Source organism: Vidua macroura, chromosome W (genome assembly GCF_024509145.1).
Source record: "Vidua macroura isolate BioBank_ID:100142 chromosome W, ASM2450914v1, whole genome shotgun sequence".
NCBI classification, from domain to species: Eukaryota; Metazoa; Chordata; class Aves; order Passeriformes; family Viduidae; genus Vidua; species Vidua macroura.
This window is the reverse complement of record NC_071610.1, coordinates 234,486-257,084: the sequence shown is the minus strand read 5'-3', so window position 1 is coordinate 257,084 and position 22,599 is coordinate 234,486. Positions and strand designations below refer to the sequence as shown.

The 22,599-nt window shown below is 38.1% G+C and overlaps 1 protein-coding gene across 3 annotated transcripts in view; it reads left to right on the top strand.

Moving 5' to 3' along the window:
* LOC128821375 (splicing regulatory glutamine/lysine-rich protein 1-like) overlaps positions 1-22,599 on the top strand; it is a 69,615-nt gene that overhangs the window by 5,566 nt on the left and 41,450 nt on the right. Inside the window, exons 1-6 of one of the 3 annotated variants that reach the window (XM_054002363.1) lie at positions 7,306-10,721; positions 11,736-11,859; positions 12,151-12,266; positions 20,420-20,584; positions 21,583-21,761; positions 22,401-22,531. In XM_054002363.1, the coding sequence (XP_053858338.1) occupies positions 12,204-12,266; positions 20,420-20,584; positions 21,583-21,761; positions 22,401-22,531 (538 nt within the window). In that variant the 5' untranslated portion in view covers positions 7,306-10,721; positions 11,736-11,859; positions 12,151-12,203. Of the gene's footprint in view, positions 1-5,086; positions 5,221-7,305; positions 10,722-11,355; positions 11,860-12,150; positions 12,267-20,419; positions 20,585-21,582; positions 21,762-22,400; positions 22,532-22,599 lie in introns of those variants that run through there. The other 2 variants (XM_054002361.1, XM_054002362.1) reach the window with 2 other exon arrangements.

Below are 22,599 nucleotides of genomic sequence, written 5' to 3'. Positions count from 1 at the left end.
CTTTAAAATTGGTGTCATAAACTTGCCCAAGAAACTTTGACTTCATGAGATTTTTAACCATTTCCTCATAAGACCTGTCTCTTATAGACTGCTGTAAGTAGCTTTCAGTGCTCAAAGACCTCTTTTATTCCATTTCATTACTATTGCAAATCATTTTGGTCACCTCTTCTTCCCTGTCCCACAAACAGAGCTTTAGCCTCGAGAAGTATGTTCAGAGAATTTCTGTTTTTTTTTTTTCTTTTCCTAACTGCTCAGAAATGAAAGTAAGGGATGCTTGTAAAATCCTTTCAGAAAATAGGATTTCTATGTTGTTGGCTTTTTTATTTACTTGTACACATTTTTCCCTTTTTCTTACATCTTGAGGAAAATAGGACTTGTATTGCAGGTTTCTAATTTTACCAAATGAGATCTGTTTTTTTTTTCTGAAGATAAAGATTTAAATATCATAAAGAAAAGTTAAAGATGTACATGAAAATCACTTGGAAAATTGTTGTTAGATAGGGTGAAGCAGTTAACAAGAACATAAGATAATATTACAGTCACAGCCTTGGTAAGAGAATTTATGTCCTACGAGTTGTTACTACATCAGGGCCTTGGTGTGGATTTGCCACTTGTGTGTAGAAGAGGGTGGCTTTAGTGGGGCTTCTGTCATCTTCAGTGATGTTTTGTCATCAAAGTCTGAGGAAAAACTCCTGACATTTTGAATATCTGTGTATGGTCCTGATTTAGGTAGAGATCTAAATTCTCATGTTGAGAATGGAGAATTGCTGTCATTGTTTAACAAGTGCTCCTCAGTTTGCCATTTGCAAAACCATGCTTTTGCGTTAGGTTTGTCACCCAGTTGAAATCCATGTTTCAGAGAAGCCTTTAAAATTACATTTGTAGTGATAAACCTTCAAATGTGGCTGTAAGAGGATTTTTGATTAGTTAAGTATTGAAAAGCTTTATGGAAATTGAACTTTTGCAGAATGAATTGTTCGAAAGCAGGGAGGCACAAAATGTCTGCATTAGGTATTGAAAGCCTTGCTATAATACTGTTTGCTTATGGATGTTCTGGAGTTGTCTTGGAAGCTAATACATATGAGTGTTTCTTAGATATTGTTATATCCTGCAGTGGCTGCAGTATAGGTAAGGCCTTTGAGATAAAATACACAGAGCTTTATTTAAATGTGATCTGCACAATTATTCCAGAACATCTTATTTTGACAAGTTATTACTTTCTGTTGTTTTCTCCACCATCAGCACCCTGAGAAAATTTGGACCCATAGAGAGATATTTTGTAGCCTTTTATTTGATTTTTTACTATAGGTTTCTGAATAGGTCATTCTTAAGTTTTTGGTTGGTTTTTGTTCTGTTGGGGGATGGATGTTTTACTGTCTCACTACAAAGGAAAAGAAAAATGGTAGAAACATCTGAATACTATTTATATCTTTATTTCCTTTTTGAGTTTTCTTGCATTTCTAAAGAAACTGGATTATAGTAACCTTAAATCAGAGATGTAGGACTTGCTTTTTTGCAACGATGCTTTGTAACTGTAGGAAGAAGGCTATGAGACTACCTCAATTCAGCCTTGAAAAGGTTTGGCAAAAAAAAAAAAAATCAAAAAAAGGGATTAAGACAGAATAGGATTTTTCTGCTTTAAGAAAGACTTCTTATGATGCCGCGTCTCGTCCCCACTTTGCAAGAGCAGATCTCTTGCCAGCCCCGGCTAGCTCTCCACGGGGCGATAGGGCAGCGAGAGGCACTCTTTGCTGAACCCGGCAGGGCTTCAGAGAGTGCCTCTGTGGGTCCAAGGACACTGCTGATCCCACCGGCAAGGAAGGAGGCGACACTCTTCTGGGGATAGGTCCAAGATTTATTGTGACTCCGAGGAGAGCCCCAGAGCCCAACAGCACTCGAAGAGGTCCCAGAAGAGAGTGAGCTCTGAGCCTCGAACAGGCCCTGATATAGGGAGGGCGGGGAAACCCGATCAGCCAATGGGAGAAGACATGGGAGTGGCCCTCCGAGGGAAGGACAACCGGGGTATCCACTTAGGAGGGAGGAGGGGAGGGACCCCAGGCCATTGTCCAGTCACCCAGAGACCCCGGCAGAAGCCTCCAGACAAAGGGGAAGGATGGACAAGTCACCTGGGAGGCATCAGGGGCATGAGTCAGGGTTTTTGGGATTGATGGACACACAGGTGCTGATGGGAAAACCTGGGATGAACCAAAAGGGCACAAGGGGGGGTACAGAGGGATAAAACATTTTGAACATACATATAGTGGAACCTAAAAACACAACTCCACATTACGAAGACTACCAGGGAAGTTTAGGAGGTCTGCTTTGCAAAAAAAGAGGACTCAATCACTGTGAAACTTTTTAGAATTTCAGAACTTTTGGATCTTAATCATCTCCCTCAATGTAGATGCAGCATTGATGTGTTTTCAGCAGAGGTGGTCTCCTTATTAGAGAATTTTTCCTTTTCATCACTTCTCCAGTGAATCTCATGATTAGCTTAACTTTCAGAAAACACTTTGTAGCAAGGCTTTCTTTTAGAGCCTTGTTGCAGTAGTATTCTTATGTTAATATTTTTAACCTACTTCTCAGATAGCTTTTGTGATTGAAATCCAGGAAATACAGAGAGGGAAATATAGAAATGACACTTGTCATAACTGGCTCTGTAGTTGTTGGAATTTATAAGGTTTATTTATGGAGCCTGTAACTGCCTGGAACAGAATTATGTTTTTGAGTTACCAGTGAAAACAATAAAGAAAAAAAGCTAAGAGATGTTAGAAGTTTGAACCAGAGAATCTTCAATGGAGGCTTCAACCATTTGGGTTGTAACACTGGCATATGTATTTAATAACAAAGAAACCCCAAACAACAAGAAAAAAACCGAAAAGACCCTCCCCCTCAAACTTACCCACACAGGCCTCTGTCCCCCCAACCCAAAACAAACAAAAAATCCTGTGGCCATTAAAAAAAAAATCTTTGCGATGAGCAAAGTCTGTCTTTTCAGAATATGTAATATTCTAAGTTGCATGCAAACATTTCTGCTGAGTACTGAGATAGTCATAGCTCTTTGTCAGCTCTGATGGAAAGTGTCCTGAATCAAGACTTTACAGATGGCTCAAAAGCCATTTTTATACATTTATTTCCTTCCTGAATATGAAAGCTTGAAACTGGGAAAGCATTGTCCACTACAGACAGACTAATGGACAGAAGAAATGTAGTAATCTTGCAATGTTTTTATAAATTGCATAAGGTTGACTTTCATATTTATGTTTCTCCCCTTCTCTGCTTATTTTTCTCCCTCAATGTTTCTGTTTATACAGAATTTTCCATCATAAATGTTTCTGATTGCCATTCTGAAGTTGACCAGCTCTCTAGATATTTTATCTAGATGTTACCTTTCTGGTAATCAGAAACATATCAATCTGCCTGCCTCAGACTAAGTTCTGGGTTCATTTATGCAATTAATATGATGAAATAATGTGCCTAAAACTTGTGAGGTTTTATTTAAATACTAAAGCTTAATTAATTCCATCCAACAACTTTGGGAGTACCTGATTGGAATTTGAGGGACTACAAGATGGATTGGACTAAACTTGAACTCCTGGTACTTCTGAAAGCTGACAAGTGTTATAGTTGAGAGGGTCAAGATTAAACAGTTCAGGCAGTGTATTTTCTATGATTTACTACTTTTCTAGAAGGTAGATTTTTTTTTATGGAACTTGCTGATGATTCAGCAATATCCTTTTGTATTCTATCTTTGAAGGTTTTACCTGTACTTACTTCATATGAAGAAATAAACTAATTGTGTAGAGTATAAATCTTGACTAGGGAATACATCTTTTAAAGCAAACTTTGTTTTTGATCAAGATTACAAAGTTTGCATATTGTGCTTTCTGATCAATCTGTTGGTGTACTTTCTAATGGAAAAGCAAGTTACCCAACATACGTATTTTTCATTTCCTTTCTTTATTCTAGTCTAATAGTAAATTCTTCCTACCTCCTCCAGTGTTATCCTGTACCACACTAGGCCAAACTAAGATAAGATGATAAAAAGGATTTTTGTTACATTAGTGAACTAAGATGTAACAATTGTAAGAATTCTCAAGAATGTGTTTTTATCTTAATATGATTTAACAACATTTCTTTTGTCAAGGCCTAAGAAAGAATATCAGTTAATATGGGATAATATCCAAACGATACACTAAAAATGACTGGGCTTATTATCTTAGAATTATAGAATACCCTGAGTTGGAAGGGACCCACAAGGTTCATCAAAGTCCAACTCCCAGCTCTGCACAGCACCATCCCAAGAATCACACCATGTACCTGGGAGTATTGTTCAAATGCTTCTTGAACTCAGTCAGGCTTGGGGCTGTGACCAATTCCCTGGGGACCCTGTTCCAGTGCCCAACCACCCTCTGGGTGAAGAACCTTCTCTTAATATACAGCCTAAACCTCCCTTGGCACAACTTTAAGCCATTCCCTCAGGTCCTGTCACTGGTCACCACAGAGGAGAGAGCAGTGTCTGCTCCTCCTCCTCACAAGGAAGTTGTAGACTGTGATGAGATCCCCCTCAGTCTTCTTTAGGCTGAACAGACCAAGTGACTTCAGCTGTTCCTTATACGGCTTCCCTTCAAGGCCCTTCACCATCCTCTTGGCTCTCCGTTGGACACTTTGATGTTTTTAAACAAGGTTTATTTGGAGGATAAAAGATAAACTATACATTATTTACTCGACAAAAGTGTCCTGTAAATATGCTATTTACAATAGCAGTGTAATTTTGTTTAGCAAGATTTGTAAAGAAAATCAGCCTTGTTAATTTGGGCTTTTGGCTTCTGTAAGTTTCCATTAAAAAGAAGGAGGGGCTATACTATGAGTTTTTAAGTGACAAGGCAAATTAGTAAATTTGTAAATGCTGTAAAAATTAGTAAATTTTTAAGTAGGCAAATTAGTAAATTTCTATACTTGTCTTTTGGGTAACTTTTCCAGGAAATCTAACTTTTTTTTTTTTAATTAAGAAATAATAGTTGAAAATATATGCATACATTTATTTAATATTTCTAATTGTTGTTTTTTTCCTTTTATCTTGCAGCAACACACCTCTTACTTTTTCCTCCAAAGTATGTTATATTAAGTTTCGTGAAGCATCAAGTGTTGGTGTGGCCCAGCATCTAACTAACACGGTTTTTATTGACAGAGCTTTGATAGTTGTGCCCTGTGCAGAAGGTTGGTATTTTAGACATTCTTCTGTAATGTTGGTCTTTGTCCTGTCTGCTAATTGTTTTAAGCTTTCTATCTAAAGAGGCGGTGCTCTGTTATTTTATTTTATTTCTGTAAAAAAAAGCCTTGAAACAAAATTGAAAATCAAATGAAGAAACCAAATTATCATTATCTAGATTAAAGTGAAATCCAGCATTAGAAAAAAAATAGTTGATTTAAATTAGAATAGTTCAATTTTCCACAGTTATTACATATTTTGTGTGAAAATAATGTAAACTAATACTCTTCATTATGGTTTGTATTGGCAAGCTTATTCCCACACAAAGTTCCCTCTGAAGTCAATGGAGCACTGCAAAGATAAAACAATTTCCTGGCACTGTGATAACACTGCAGTTTGGATCTTAATGTGTTGCCCTTGGTGTGGTGTTTTGGTTTGGGTTTTTTTTTTTAAGATAGTAATTATTTTTCAATTTTTTAGACCAAATTCCAATTTTGTCTTGTAGATGTTATATATGCATTTAACTATTTTAGATTAATCTGACCTTATGTATTTTGCATTTGTGATGATAATTGCTATTTGAATATAAATATTTACTTTCCAATTTAATAAAAAATGTTTCAATTTTTCTTTCTTGTTCCTGTGGAAAATATTACTTTGTGTGCAATAAAAAGGCTTTCTTATGCATACTGGTACTCTTCTTTGATTTTAGATATCTTTAAAAATGCAATCAACTGTACAGAATGCTTCTAGTGTAAAATATTTTTATAACTCTTAGTGCTTGGTGAATGCTAAATTTACAAGTGTTTCTTTAACTAGCTTCGAGATCCTGCTTTTACATGTGTTGAATACAAGGTAGTTCTTATTGTTAGTATACTATCCCAGATTTAAATGCAGTTCTATGAAGCATGACTCTACCTACTGTAGGCAGATCACTGGAGTTAGGCAGAGCCCCATTGACTTCATTGTGATAATTGTGGGAATTGAGCATTTGCCCATTTGGATCTGGATTGCCTCTTTGGAGTGGAGTATTCCAGTTGATGGAGTAAAGATAACTTCACATGATAGCTGTTTTTCCATGAACAAAAATATTTAGAAAGATTGATCCATAAACTGCAGCAAGTTCAGAAATATCTGATATTAACAGGACTTTTCTAACTTCAGTAGTCAGGTTTTGGTTCAAAAAATACTGTTGACTTTTTGGAGTTTGTTAACAGTGGTCCCAGAGTGCCATTTTTTGGCATGTTTGCCAAAGGAGAATAAAATCAAAGTTCTGAGAAATCTTGTTCCAACCCTGTTTGTAGCTGACTTATTAGGCATTTTTCAGAAAATGTGTTACAGAAAAACTGTCACTGTTCCAGACCATTCTGGACCCCACAGAGATTTATATATAATTAGGTGAACAAGTGATTGGGTTGTAAGGTCAATTTCTATTTTCAAGTCAGAATACTGTTTCCATGTAACTTTCTAGCAGAATAACTAATTTTAATTTGCAAAGATGTGAATTCATATAGGTTTAACTTTCTGAGACCATAGTGCAACATTTTTTATTCACTATGCATTATTGTTAATGGAATCAGTAGAGTGTACAATGGGCTTTAAAAATAACAATGGCTATATTCTACTAAAAGGTTAAATTATATCGGTAGCCAACAGTGCCAGCAATAAAATGTTTCATGTGCTGAATCAAACATATAGAAGGGGTAAAATGAAACTCTGAAAACTTGGTTTTAGAAAACAGAATAAAATCTGAAATTTGTAGTGTATTTAAACAGTGGTAAATGAAGAGTATGAGGAAGGAATCACTACACAATGAAAACTGTTCATTTTGTGACATTTAATAAGCAATTTAACAAAAATATAATTTTAAATTAATTAACATTATCAAGTTGTCAAAATATAACTTTCTTTTGTGTGTATCATTAGGTCTTTCTTTAAACATTATAGTTTGAGAACACAAAAGTTGAAAGATAAACAAAGATACCACCCTAATAATTCTAAATTTTATGTCCACATTGTCTAGTAGATGGATTTTGACTATTAATTTGGTTTTGTATGTTTTCTCTGTGTGATATTTGTGCATTATTAGATGACTAGACTGGCCAAGGCAGACCTGTTACACTTGCCTGAGTTAGGCATTGTTTGCCATGCCACTAAACCTGCCGCCAAGTGAAATCTTCATGGGGGAAATGAGATTGAAGTCTGGCCTGCTGAAGATGGACGCCCTGTCTCTGTTTTCATTTTATTTTGCTTTCCTTCCTTTGTTTCTTTTATTTTCACTTTTTAATTTTTTTCCTTTTTGTTTTGTTCTGTTAAATCCCTTACCCTTGTACTTGTGAACTGGTAATTCAGCTCTGAAAAAAATTATGCTTTGTAAAGGATTCATATTGTTTTATTTTGAAGTTGACCTGAAGCTACTTGTGGATGGTATACAGAGAATTTAGGATATGTTTATGCTATGAATTATGGATAAATTTTGTTTGGAATACATTTAAGCATCTAAATTCAACAGATGAACACATTGTGTCAGACTGGAATGGTGAAAACTATAAATTTTAGGATGCATTCTTTCATATGTTATACTTTGTGAGCTTATCTTGAAAGAAAAGTTAAAACTTTCTGGAGAAATTAACTTTACAAAGTAAAATCATTATTTTTCTCTGCTATTTTTCCTTTTCTCAGCAGAGTACTTTTAGGCTGCATGATCTGTTTAAAAGAAGTCTTTCTATTTATATCTAATAAGAAGAGTTTAAAATAATTATTTCTGATATTGAACTTTCATGAGTATTGAATGTCATGAAATATTTGTTTGCTTCTGATGAAACCTTGCTCCGGTGAGGTCAGTAGCAGTAAGATTTCATCCTTTTGTTTTTGTAATTTTTAGAAAAAACTGTTTACCACTCATAAGTACAAATGCAGCCTGAGATTTTTGTTGGAATGTGTTGTGAGGCACATTGTCTTTCAACACTGTTATTCATGGGAAGATTGAAAAATTTTGTGTGCATGTATGTGTGTATGTGTGTATTGCACTTTTACATGCTGCAGTGGTCATTATTTCAAGAAGAGGTTAAAAACAAAGTATCATCTCACAATCTCAGAAGCCCTGGCAGTTCATGCTGGAGTGATTGAGAAAGTTCTTATCCCTAAATGATGTTTGTTCTTGTGAAACAGAAGCCCTAAAACAGAAGTGCTGGACCAGGTAATGTGTCTAGTCCTCAAGCATTACTCTTCCCAGCCAGCTGCATTGGGACCAATTGGCTTGATTCTCATAATGCACCAAGCTGAGAACTGTAGCTGGGAAGAGCTTTGTGATCTCTGTTGGATTTAGCTGTGCCAGTTGAGGTAATTACAAGTAGTTGTGATCTCTTTAATCTCTGCTGCTAAATCCAATAAGAATCATGAACTGAATCACACAGAAATTATTTTATTTGTAAGTGTGCATTTCCCATTGATTTAAAATAGAAAAATAACAATTCCTTTAAAAGTCTTTCAAGTAAATGTAAAAAGAAAGTATTTAAAAAAGAAATGTACTTAGTTATTTTTGAAGCTGTTTTGGGGTGATGGGAGGATTAACCATGTAGTTTCAGTATAAAGAGTAAGAAATTAATTTCTGAGCACATGGACAGTGATAAAAATACTGTGATTAGTACCTGCTTAACACAGATATTTCTGTTCAGCATTTAACAAAATGGATTCTGGTACAGACTAGGTTGACTAGGGCTCTTAAGCGACTAGGGCTCTTAAGCACTTAGGAAAACTGTACATTTCTGAAGAAGCATAAGGTATCTCTAGTTAATACAGAGCTAATCTACATTTGCTTCCAGATTCCTTTGAAAAGTGAAGAATAAATAAATAAATGATCATAGAATCTAATTTACTAAACACTCATGCATTCAAATAAATATTTCTAAGGATGCGGTATAGATGTGGCAAATTTATTTTGCTTGTTTCCCTTATTAGAAAATAAATATATTTGCCTCATTTCCATTCAGCTTTTAAATACCATGAGTTTAAAAACCAAAACAGTTATTCTTAAAGTGTCCTAATTTGTTATGTCATTACTGACATATTTTGTTGTATTTTTGTGGGCTTGTATCCCTTTTTAAAATAAATTAATGGAGGCTGTAACTTCTGAGGTTATTTGGCCTTACATATTAATTTGTTTTTCAAAACTGTCTAAAAACCAGGGAAATAAATTTGCAATATATTTCAGGCTTTTGGGTTTTTTTTTTTACCCTCAGCAGTTTATTTTCTATAGGATTGTTTAAAAGTTTAACCTGATTTTAAAAACTTAAAACCTAGAAGGGGATATCTTTTCAAAAGACAGTATCTGAAAATACAAATTTTCAGGGTTCTGTCTGTAGAGGTAGACCTTTCTTCATTCTTGAATAAAATAAATGAACAGATCTTTGTGGCATGGACCTGATCAACTAGATTTTGTATTTAACTTTAAACGTTATGTTGTTGAGGGACCAAAGTATTCTGGAAATAATGCTGCTAACTTTATATATGTATGTAATTCATTTTTTTGAACTGTAATAGTTTATTTAACTGAAATTGTTCAATTGATTCCTTAAGCAATGTTTGAGCAAATGAATAATTACAATTATTTCAGTAAGGTGAACCATATGCTTAAAGTTTAGAATTGTATTTAAGTACATTTCTGAACTTGACTCCCTGCCAGTTTAGTTATATGCATATGCATAACTCATTTCCTATCTAAAAGGGCTAAATGTCTTAAGCATCTCTTAAGTTTATCTGGTTAAGTGTGTATTGAATTGGCTGTATGTAAGTGCATACTTAAATTAGGCATATACTTATGTATATTATTGACCAAGGATCTAAATTGCAATGCAGATGTACCACTTTAGGAGCCATTAAATTTACTTGAGCCATGTCTGTTGATCCTGTAGAAACCTCTATGAGTATCCAGTTAATTGCAAGATGCTGGCTCAGCAATCATTTGAAAACGCTTAAGTATTTTGTTTTTCAGAAGAACTGGTATATAATTGTACGCCTAATTTGCACACACAGTTGTTGGAACTGTATATTTGGAAGCCTGTTAGCTACATAGTAGGCAGGATGTGAGGCAAGGTACCTGATTCTCATGAGCAGTCTGGCAAATCAAGTACACCTCTCATTGCATGCCTGACTTCAAAATGAGACCTGTTAAGAGTGCTCAGCATTGTGATGATGACTCAGATTTATGCATGTTTTTCTAAAAGCCCTGGAAGACATAATAGCACAGTTAATTCTTAATTGTTAATAATTTTCCTATTTTTCTTCTTTAGATAGCAAAATAAAGTGGTTTGTTACATGTTAAGGAGCAAGGTGCCTCAAAACTTAAATAAAATAACTCTAAATAGAAGGTGTGAGAAAAAAGAAGAGTACTGTTATTTTATCTTTTCCAATCCACTCATGCTATATATAAATTAATTTTCATTTATATTTGTTTTGTCCTTTGTATCTCCAACTCTAACCAAGTCCTTGCTGCAGATCTGTAGAACAGGTTTGCAACTTTTGTCTTTTTATTTTTTTTAAGTAGTATGATTCCTGTGCAGTTTATTTTCACAAATATAGCTAAAATTGCACAGTGTTTTGAAAATAATATAATAATTTGGGTTTTGAAAACAATATTTATAATAATTTTAAAATTCTGAAGTTAATGGCTTTATAGTTAAAACACATAAAGTTTGAACCAAAGCAGTAAAAGCCACTGGCACAGTATTTGTATATACCTTAACTTTTAAAACAATGTTTAAATAAAAGCATTTACATTATTAAAGTGCATGGGATAATGTCAAAGGGCTCAGATGGGTAGCATATATACAGTTACTCCAGTAATTTTGAATAAATCATAGATAACTAATGTAATTAGCATTTCTTTTCTTTATTTTTTCAGTTCAGTGTTTAATATTTGTACCAGTTTAAATGCCTTTGCATTTCAAATTTAAAACATATGTTTAATTACATTCGTAATTAACTATTGCATCTTTTGTTTTTTGAAGATTTTTATGATTTATTTAGCAGTCTAATTTTAACTAACTTTGAATGAAACCTATGTTTAGTTCAGATTAGATATTGCTTAAACTTTTTTCATGACAGGGAAAATATAATATGGTTGAAATAGTAGGAAATACAGGAAAATATAGCTTGCTTAGCTGATCAGTTATGATTCTCTTCAATTTCAGTAAATTTAAAGCTAATTTATCAAAATTTTAGATAAACTGAGGTGACCTAGAATGTAAGACAGTACAAATATGAATTTTTCAGCCCTCCCTCCACTCCCAACTTCATTTGTAGTATGTCTTGTGTGGAGTCACAGTAGGTTGTTTTTTTTTAATTTTATTTATTTTTACATCAAAAATAGATAACACCAGAGAGTGAAAAAGCTCATGAATTTCAGTTAACACATACTTTGTTTCTTTCTTTTTTTAACTGATTTGGTTACTTGCCATTTCTGGGGATTAAACTTTAAAAAAATGTTCTTCTTTTCTGTATCTGATGTTCTGTGTGCTATTAGTGATGCAGCCAACACGAACGGTTGTCATGTGTAAAACAGCTTTCGATCACCGTGAAAACACCGCCCCGGGAAAGCGTCCATGCTTGATATCGTTTGGTTCATGAACATTAAGTTTCCAGTACAGGTGACCCATAGCTCCAAGTGTTAAATAATTGTGTACATTATTCAGTTTTTAAAATAATAATCCATTAATGACATTGCTAGTCTTTGAAGTTCTGCTCACTTTTGTTTTTCCTAGTAGACACAGGGTAAAAGGAAATACTTAAGTTCATATCTCTTTCTTTGTAAGGATCTGGTAAATAGATTCATTCTTATTTATTACTTTTTTAAATGCAGGGGTAATTGTAAAATCATAGAAAGAGTAACATCTGTGTAGTGTTCTAACTCTGTGTAACGCTTTCCTTTGCTTCTTCAGGTAAAATCCCAGATGAAGCCAAAGCCCTTTCTCTACTGGCACCTGCTCCTACTATGACAAGTCTGATGCCCGGTACAGGGTTACTTCCTATACCTACACCAACCCCTTTAACTACAGTAAGTAAAATTCAATCTCTATTTGATTTCTGGTATTCCTTTATACTCAGTAGCCTTTCTCTGTTCAGAGAACAAGAACTATCTGATCTGTGGATGTTGTCTTCTTATATGCTAAATCAGTGAGGATTTAGCTGTGGTGCCAAGAGGGTAGATCACAAGATGTCCATGCACTACCTTTCCTGGGTGTTTCTTTCAGATTCTCGGTTTGCAAAATAGTGGGTAAATACTGGGTTTGGTTGTGTTCATTTTAGTTGTTGTCCCTTCACTATACCCATTAATTTGATCCACTAGCAATGCCATCCACCTCCTAATAAATTATTAAAAGATCATAGTTAAATTGAAAGAGTTCTTCATAATATTAAAATGCTGCAATAGGATACTTTGACCCTGGTGGAAGCTGAGGTGAGCCTGACTGGAAATGAGTGGAAGAAACATTCCATTGTGACTGGCCCAGAGGCCCCATGCATTTTGGGCATAGACTTAATCCAAAGTGGGTATTTCAAAGACCCAGAGGGACTCAGGTGGGCATTTGAGATAGCTGCTGTGGAGACAGAGGGCATTAAGCCATTGAACACCTTGCCTGGACTATCAGAGAACCCATCTACAGTAAGCCTTCTGAAGGGGGAAGAGCAACGAGTACCAATTGCCACCATGACAGTGCACCACCAGCAGTACCGGACAACTCAAGATGCTGTGATTCCCATCCACAAGATGATCCGTGAGCTGGAGAAAAAGGGGTAGTCAGCAAGGCCCACTCACCCTTCAACAGTCCCATTTGGCCTGTACACAAATCTGAAGGAGAATGGAAATTGACTGTGGACTATCGTGCCTTGAATGAAGTGACTCCACCATTGAGCGCTGCTGTGCCAGACGTGTTAGAGCTCCAGTACAAGCTGGAGTCCAAGGCAGTGAAGTGGTATGCCACTATTGACACTGACAATGTGTTTTTCTCCATTCCTCTGGCAGCAGAGTGCAGGCCTCAGTTTGCCTTCACCTGGAGGGCCATGCAATACACCTGGAACCAACTGTCCTAGGAGTGGAAGCACAGTCCAACCATCTGCCATGGACTGATCCAGACTGCACTAGAAAAGGGTGAGGCTCCAGAACATCTGCAGTACATTGATGACATCATTGGGGGAACATGGCAGCAGAAGTGTTTGAGAAAGGAGAGAAAATCATCCGGATTCTCCTGAAAGCCAGTTCTGCCATCAAGAAGAGTTAAAGTTAAGGGACCAGTTCGTGAGATCCAGTTCCTGGGAGTAAAGTGGCAAGATGGATGGCATCAGATTCCCACCAATGTCATCAATAAGATCACAGCAATGTTTCCACTGCCCAACAAGAAGGAAACACAAGCTTTTTAGGTGCCATAGGCTTTTGGAGAATGCATATTCCTGAGTACAGCCAGACTGTGAGCCCTCTCTACCTAGTCACCTGCAAAAAGAACAATTTCCACTGGGGCCCTGAATGGCAACAAGCATTCTCCCAGATCAAGCAGGAAATCGCTCATGCAGTAGCCCTTGGCCCGGTCAGGACAGGACCAGAGGTGAAGAATGTGCTCTACTCCACAGCCGGGAGCCATGGTTTGTCCTGGAGCCTTTGGCAGAAGGTGCCTAGTGAGACTTGGAGTTGACCACTGGGATTCTGGAGCTGAAGTTACAGAGGGTCTGAAGCCAACTACATTCCCACAGAGAAGGAAATCTTGGCCACCTATGAAGGCGTCCAAGCTGCCTCAGAGGTAATAGGCACTGAAGTACAACTCCTCCTAGCACCCCAACTACTGGTGCTGGGGTGGATGTTCAAAGCAAAGATTCCCTCTACTCACCACGCCACCAATGCCACATGGAGCAAGTGGATTGCTCTCATCACACAGTGCACCCGTATCAGAAAACTGAAGCGCCCTGGGATCTTGAAAATAATTACAAATTGGCCTGAAGGTGAAAACTTTGGTCTCACTGATGAAGAGGAGCAAGAACAAGTGACACGTGCTGTGGAAGCTCCACCATACAACCAACTGCCAGCACAAGAAACATGCTACGCTCTTTTCACTGACATTCCTGTCACGTTGTAGGGATGAAACAAAGGTGGAAAGCAGCCGTATGGAGCCCCACACAACAGGTTGAAGAAGTTACTGAAGGAGAAGGTGGATTGAGCCAACTTGCTGGACTCAAAGACGTTCAGCTGGCCCTCAGGCGGGCTTTTGGGATTGCTGTAGAGACAGAATACATTAGACAATTGAACACCTTGCCTGGTCTCTCAGAGGACCCTTCTGTGGTAAGACTCCTGAGCGTTGGGGCAACGCAGCAGAGGAATTTTTTGAGAAAGGGGAGAAAATAATCCAAATCCTCCTGAAGTCCAGTTTTGCCATAAAGCACAGTAAGGTCAAGGGACCTGCCCAGGAAATTAAGTTCCTGGGGGTAAAATGGGAAGACAGGTGCAGACAGATTCCAGCTGAGGTGATCAATAAGATAGCTGCTATGTCTCCACCGACCAGCAAGAAGCAAACATAGGCTTTCCTAGGCATCGTGGGTTCTTGGAGGATGCATGTCCCAGAGTTCAACAAGATTTTAAGCCCTCTCTATCTTGTGACATGAAAGAAAAATTATTTCAGGTGGGACCCTGAACAACAGTAAGCCTTTGAACAAATTGAATAGTAGATTCCTCATGCAGTGGTCTTTGGGCCAATCAGGACAGGACAGGATGTGAAAAATGAGCTCTACACCACAGTCAGGGAGAATGGTCCTTCCTGAAGCCTCTGGCAGAATGTACCTGGAGAGACTTGAGGACGATCTCTCAGGTTCTGGAGTCAGGGATTCAAAGGATCTGAGCCCAGCTACACCCCAATTGAAAAAGAGGTTCTTGTAGCCTATGAAGGGGTTCGAGCTGCCTCAGAAGTGATTGGCACCGAAGCACAGCTTCTGGCACCCCAGCTACCAGTGCTAGGCTGTTTAAAGTGAAATTCCCTGCAAAACATCATGCCACTTATATGACGTGGAGTAAGTGGATTGCTCTCATCCCACAGCAAGCTTGTATAGGAAATCTGAATCGCCCTGGGATCTTGGAAGACATCATGAACTGTCCTACATGTGAGAATTTTGGGTTATCATCTGAAGAGGAAGAAGAGCAGATGACATATGCAGAGGAGGCACCACCATATAACCAACTACTGGAGAGTGAGAGATGATACTCTCTCTTCACTGATGGATCTTGCCATATCATAGGGACCAGTAGGAAATGGAAAGCAGCTGTATGGAGCCCTACGCAGTGAGTCACGGAAGCTACTGAGGTGGATGGCGTCACATTGCAGAGCTGAAAGCTGTCCAGTTGGCTTTGGACATTGCTAAATGAGAGAAGTGTCCAACATTCTACCTCTGTACTGACTTGTGGATGGTAGCAAATACTTTATGGGGGTGGCTGGAAAGATGGAAAAAGGCCAACTGGCAGCACAGAGGGAAAGCCCTTTGTCTGCCAGAGTGTCGCAAGACATTGCTACCCAGGTGACCATGAAAGTCTGTCATGTGGATGCACATGCACCTAAGAGTCAGGCTCATGAGGAGCACCACAACGATGAACAGGTGGATCAGGCTGCCAAAATCAAGGTGTCACAGGTAGATCTGGACTGGCAACATATGGGTGAGTTATTTCTAGCTCAGTGGGTCCATGATGCCTCATGTCATCAGAGAAGAGATGCAACGTACAGGTGGGCTCATGACTGAGGGGTGGATTTAAACACAGACACTATATTCCAGGTTATCCATGATTGTGAAACATGTGCTGTGATCAAGCAGGCCAAGCTGGTAAAGCCCCTGTGGTATTTAGGGCAGTGGTCTAAATAGAAGTATAGGGAGGCCTGGCAGATCAATTACATCACACTGCTGCAAACCCGCCAAGGCAAGAGTTACATGCTTACAGTGGTAGAAGCAACCACTGGATGGCTGGAGACAACCCCATGTCTCACGCCACTGCCCAGAACATTTTTTTGGGCTTTGAAAAGCAAGTCCTGTGGTGACATGGCACCCCTGAAAGAATTGAGGAAGACAGTGTGACTCATTTCACAAATAGCCATATAAACATCTGGGCTAGACAGCACAATATTGAGTGGGTGCATTATATACCGTCATGCACCAGCCACTGGGAATGTCAAATGGTATAATGGACTGATAAAAACAACATTGAAGGCACTGGGTTGTTGAACTTTCAAGCAGTGAGATCTGCACTTAGCAAAGGCTACGTGGCTAGTCAACACCAGATGTTCCACTAACTGAGCTGGCCCTGCACAATCAGGATCCCTGCATACAGCAGATGGAGATAAAGTCCCCGTGGTGCATATGAGAGGCATGTGAGGAAAGACAGTTTGGATTAATCCTGCCTTGAGGAAAGGCAAACCCATCCATGGGATTAATTTTGCTCAAGGACCTGGTTACACTTGGTGGGCAATGCAGAGGGACGGGGAAACACATTGTATACCTCAGGGGGATTTGACTTTGGGTGGGAACAGCCTGTAATGTTGAATTGCATATGTAACACTGGTTGCTGAATGTCATTGTCACTGCATGTCGTAACTACCATGGACAATGAGAATGGACTGCTCCAGTTATATCAGTCATGGATCAAATGAATTCAATCCATATCCTGGAGGATAGTCAGTGGCTACTGAAATAATAATTGTATTTGTAAATATTTATATGTATACATGTGTACAGGTGAGAGGTATTCATTTGGGCAGGAGTAGATGATATGGAATAAGAACTGGATGATGTCCTGGGTAACAAAAAATGTTATTATATTACACATCTATCTGTGCCCAAAATTGTTACTGTCTCTTTAAGACCTGGCAGCTGAAAAATGGAATGGTAGGGCAGGGGCTGGGGGGTGCCCCAGGATTTTTAGAAGTCAGCGGTCTCTCTTGTCTCTTGCCTCTCTTGCCTCTTGGCTTTTGCCATAGAGCTGAGGCAGCATGGGTGGAGGCTCCCCTTTGGGTTTCTTTTGGTCTTTTTTCTTTGAGGGGGGTGCTACGGGTGGTTTTTTTTTTTTTCAAAAGGCTTTGTTTTGCAGTCCTGGACTGCCTCAAGGTAAATTCTGCGAGTGCCTGACTACAGCTGCAGCATCACACCGAGAAGAACATAACAGCCCTGCTCCATATGGTTGCCCCAGCACACCAGCAGTGCCCGGTCAAAATGGGAAGGCATGGAGTCTGAGTTACCCCAGCCGACTGCTTGCCATCTTCTGCCAAGAAGGCAGCAAAGTCCCTTCACAAGTTTTAGACATTGACCAAACTCCAGCCACTGGAGTGTGCCAGCTGCTTTTTGCCAATAGAGCTGCCACTACTGGTAGAGACATAAGAGGGGATGGGCTACTGCCATCTTTGTCTCTCCACATGTGGTCATCTGCAGAGGGCATCATCTTGGGAGGGGGGTGGGGGTGGTGTTACTCCTCCATTTTGAGTTTCTCTTTGTTCCTGGGCAGTCTGTGAGATTTCAGCAAGTTTGTAAGTAGTGACTATTACTGTTATTTTCTGCCTGTTGCTATTTTGGGTTTTTTTAATAAACTGTTATTTTTTCACTTGTATCTACTCATAATCTTTTCTTATTGGTGGAAAGGGATTGGCTAAAACACTTAAGAGGAGGTAACTCATTTTGAAGTGTCCACCTCTTAAATTGTCTTAAATCAAGACATCATACTTAAATGATTCCTCATCTGTCTCCATGACCAGAAACATTATTCCCACTCTCATATTCTTAGCTGATACTGATCATCATCCTAAAAGAAATTCCTTCCTTCCTTCCTGCCTTCCTGCCTTCCGAACTGCCTCCCTTCCTTCCTCCCTTCCTTCCTCCCTCCCTCCCACAGAGATCACTATCCATTGTAAAGGTTGTGGTCCAAGAGCTGTTTTAAAGTGTGCAACTTTTATAATGAAACAGTGTATCCAATGTTGCCAGTCAGAGGTTTAGGCTACTTCTGTTTATGGTTCATAACTGTCATTGTATGAGAGACATTGGATGACTTTGAAAATAATTTTTAGTTCACAAGAATGTTGGCATTTTTTTGTCTTAAAATATGTGAAGTAATAGTTTAGGTATTTCATTAAAAAACTGTGCTTACTCAAGTTTCCACTGCATAATTGTTGGTAATGAACCCTAAATAATAATGGAATAATTTAGGTTAGAAAAGACCTCTAAGATCATCAAGTTCAACTGTAATACTAACACTGCCGAGTCTACCACTAAACCATGTTCCCAAGTGCCATGTTTACACATCTTTTAAATAGCTCCACAGATGGTGACTCAACTGCTTCCCTGGGCAGCCTGTTCCATTGTTTGACAAGCATTTGCTGAATAAATGTTTTGTAATATCCAATCTAAACCTCCCCTGGTACAACTTGAGGCCATTTCCTCTCATCACTTGTTACTTGAGAGAAATGACTGACACCCACTTCACTACAACCTCCCTTCAGGTAGTTGTAGAGAGCGATAAGGGCTCCCCTGAGCCTCCTTTTCTCCTGGCTAAATAAACCCAGTTCCTTCAGCTGCTCCTCATAAAGACTTGTACTCCAGCCCCTTCACCAGCTCTGTTGCTCTTCTTTGGATGTACTCCAGCATCTTGTCATGAGGGTCATGAACCTGAACACAGTATTAGAGGTGTGGCCTCACCAGTGCCGAGTACAGGGGAAGAATCACTTCCTAGTCCTTCTGGTCACACTATTGCTGATACAAGCCAAGATGCCATTGGCTTTCTTGACCACCTGGGCATAGGCTGGCTCATGTTCAGCCAGCTGTTGACCAACATCCCCAGGTCCTTTTTTTGCCAGGCAGCTTTCCAGCCACCCTTCCTCAAGGCAGTAGTGTTTCATGTGGTTGTTGTGACCCAAGTGCAGTACTCAGCACTTCACCTTGATGAATCTCATACAGTTGGCCTTGGCCCATCAATCCAGCCTATCCATATCCCTCTGTAGTACATTCCTACCCTCCAGCAGATCAACACTCCCACCCATCTTGGTGTCGTCAAATTTGCTAAGGATGCACTTGATCCCCTCATCCAGAGCATTGATGAAGATTGATATATTAAACAGGACTGGTGTAATTGTGGTGTTTAGAGACATTTGTTTCTAAACTAACCATCTGTAGTGGTTTTGGAAAACCATGACACTATCTAAGGTAAATTCACTTTGTTTTTAATATGCATATTTAATGAATTATCTGTGAATTTTAGAATATCAAAGAGGAAGTCAAGCTGTATAACTTTAATGGGTTGACCTTGGCCGGGCACCAGGTGCCCACCAAGCTACTCTACCACTCCCCTTCCCAGCTGGACAGGGGAGAGAAAATACGAACTCGTAGGTTTAGATAAGGCAGTTTACTAAAGCAAAAGTGAAAGTTTGCATGTAAACAAGCAAAGAGAAAAAAAAAGTTTATTCTCTACTTCCCATCAGTGAGCGATGTTCAGCTGCTTCCCAGAAAGCAGGGCTCCAGCATGTGTAGTGGTTGCTCTGGAAGGCAAACATTATAAATAATGAATACACCCCCTTCCTCCTCCTTTTCTTAGCTTTATATCTGAGCTGACATCATATGGTATGGAATATCCCTTTGGTTAATTTGGGTCAGCTAGCCTGGTTGTGTCCTCTCACAAGATCTTGCCCACTCCCAGCCCCTTAATGGGGGGAATGTTGAGAGACAGCGTTGATGCTGTGCCAGTGCTGCTCAGCAGTAGCCAAAACACTGGTGTGTTATCAACACCTTTCTAGCTACCAATGCGAAGCACAACACTCTGAGAGCTGCTATGGGAACATGAACTCCAGCTCAGCCACACCCAGTTTAATAATAAAAGGATGATTTCAAATAAAGAGAGTAATTTTGTTACATAACAAACTACTGGTGGCTAGAAACTTCATTTGCTGGAAAGGAAGTTGATTTTTGGATGGAGAAAAAGTTCAAACCAGGAACTCAGCAGACCAATTTAGTAATCATTTTAAAGTGATTTTTTTTTATAACATTCCCCAGGAGAAATTTCAGTTCCCAATTCTGGGACCTTACAGTTTAAAGTCTTACCTATATTAATTCGGTTTATTTTTACAGAAATGCACAAAGAAGGCAAGTATTAAAAGGTGAAGTGTCTCCTGTGCTTGGTTGCGAAGCATATACTATTTTTCTATTTTCCAGCTTGGTGTTTCACTTGGCACTTTGGGGGCTATACCAGCATCAGCATTGGACCCTAACATTACAACACTGGGAGAAATACCACAGCCACCAATTATGGGGAATGTGGACCCATCCAAGATTGATGAAATTAGAAGAACAGTCTATGTTGGAAACTTGAATTCACAGGTAGTTTTTTTTGTTTTTGTCGGTAATAATAATGGAAGATACAGAATTGTTAATTTGTGAATTACAATCTTACATTTTAAGAGTTTTCATTAGGTGATGCCAATAGAAGTTTACTAGAGATATTTCAAATTCTTGAATGCTCTTTTGCCAATCAGATTAGACCAGACTGTTGGAATTCATTCTAGCAGGAAAACAGAGAAATCACACTAACTGCATTCAAGAAACATTTATGATTGTGGGTGTTGATCAGATGTCCAGCTGGATTATATTAGCTGAACAATGCCTCAGAATTTGTGAGAGCATGGTAGCTGTCCCCCACAACACTGTGCAGTTGCATAAGTACAGTAAGAAGAAATTATTGGTCCCAGTAGAAGTTGAAAAATTAGCATAAATATATTTGAGTTGCTCTGACAGAAAAGTTGGGTCTGTCAGAAATTTCTTTTTCAGCAATTGATTGAATTGATTGAATTGATTGAAAAACAATTTGATTTTGACTGATGGAAATATAAGTATTTGATTTTTGTGGTTTTTGACTGCCAAAGTAGCTACTAGAGTATAAAACTATTATTGATCACAATAAAATAAAACAAGCTTGAAACTAGTAGAAAAACAGATAAAAGTGAAGTCTTGTAATACTGCTTGGATTTTTTTTTAGTTGATCAGAACTCACAATCAGTATCTTGGACATAGATGTATCATCAGTTATTTCAAATAAGTTGTCTGAAAACTACAAAATCCTGTACAAGTGCTTTTTTTAACCTAGATGTAGGACTTCAGGGCTCGTGGTTGCACTATTTTAACTTGTAATATATTTTTTAGATTAATGGAAGAAAAAAATACCTTTCTCTCTTAAAGTGTAACATCACCAAATTCATGTCACCTGTGTAATGATGATGAGATGTCTTTCTAAAATCTGTAGCTGTTAGATTATCTGATATGTTGAATAAGTGGTTTTCATTATATATTTTACTTCAGCTGATCTCTTTGACTCTTTCTAGACTACAACAGCAGATCAGCTGCTTGAATTTTTTAAGCAAGTTGGGGAAGTCAAATTTGTACGAATGGCAGGTGATGAGACGCAACCAACACGATTTGCTTTTGTGGAATTTGCAGACCAAAATTCTGTACCTCGAGCTATTGCCTTTAATGGAGTTATGTTTGGAGACAGGCCACTGAAGTAAGAAATTAATTATCCATATGAATATTGAATGAGAGATGTCTTAGTATCCTTATACATTAATGACTCATGTGCAGGAAACTGCTGTGATTAATATTTTATATTTTTATTATATTATTTAAAATATTAATATAGTATCAATGTAAAGACTTATTGTTAGTAAACTGGAATGCTTTTATGAACTCAAATTTCAAGGTTGGACATAACTTTTTTTCCAAGAAGAATATGGTTGGCATTGAATAAGATATTTCTACATCCAATCTTGAATTGGTGAAAGCCATAACAGTGAGAGAATCTGCAAAGTCCTTTGTACTAATTAAACTTTATGTATGATGTGTATGTAATTAGTAGGTACTAATGTAGAAATTTGATCTGAAATAGATTTATAGACTTGTACTAGAAAAAAATTTAACACAGAAATATTGTGCCACAATTGTTTAAAAGCCATAAGATTTGAAAGCAATAAAAACCAGACATTTCATATACTTAGAAAAGATGAGTGTTAGAGGAAAAATTTGTAGTTTTGCTGAACTTTGACCTTTTTAGTCATACATGGAAGTTTAGGTGCTTTCTTTTTTTTTTTCATTTTTCCTTTTCAAGAGTTTGGAAGTTAAAGTTTTTATTTTTGTCTTAATTTAGAATAAATCACTCCAATAATGCAATAGTGAAGCCTCCTGAAATGACACCACAAGCTGCTGCCAAGGAACTGGAAGAAGTGATGAAGAGAGTAAGGGAAGCCCAATCTTTCATATCTGCTGCTATTGAGCCAGGTAGGTATATTATGTTCATTACCTAACAGACGTGTTCTGTGTGTACATTGACGCATGCTTTTAAGAAC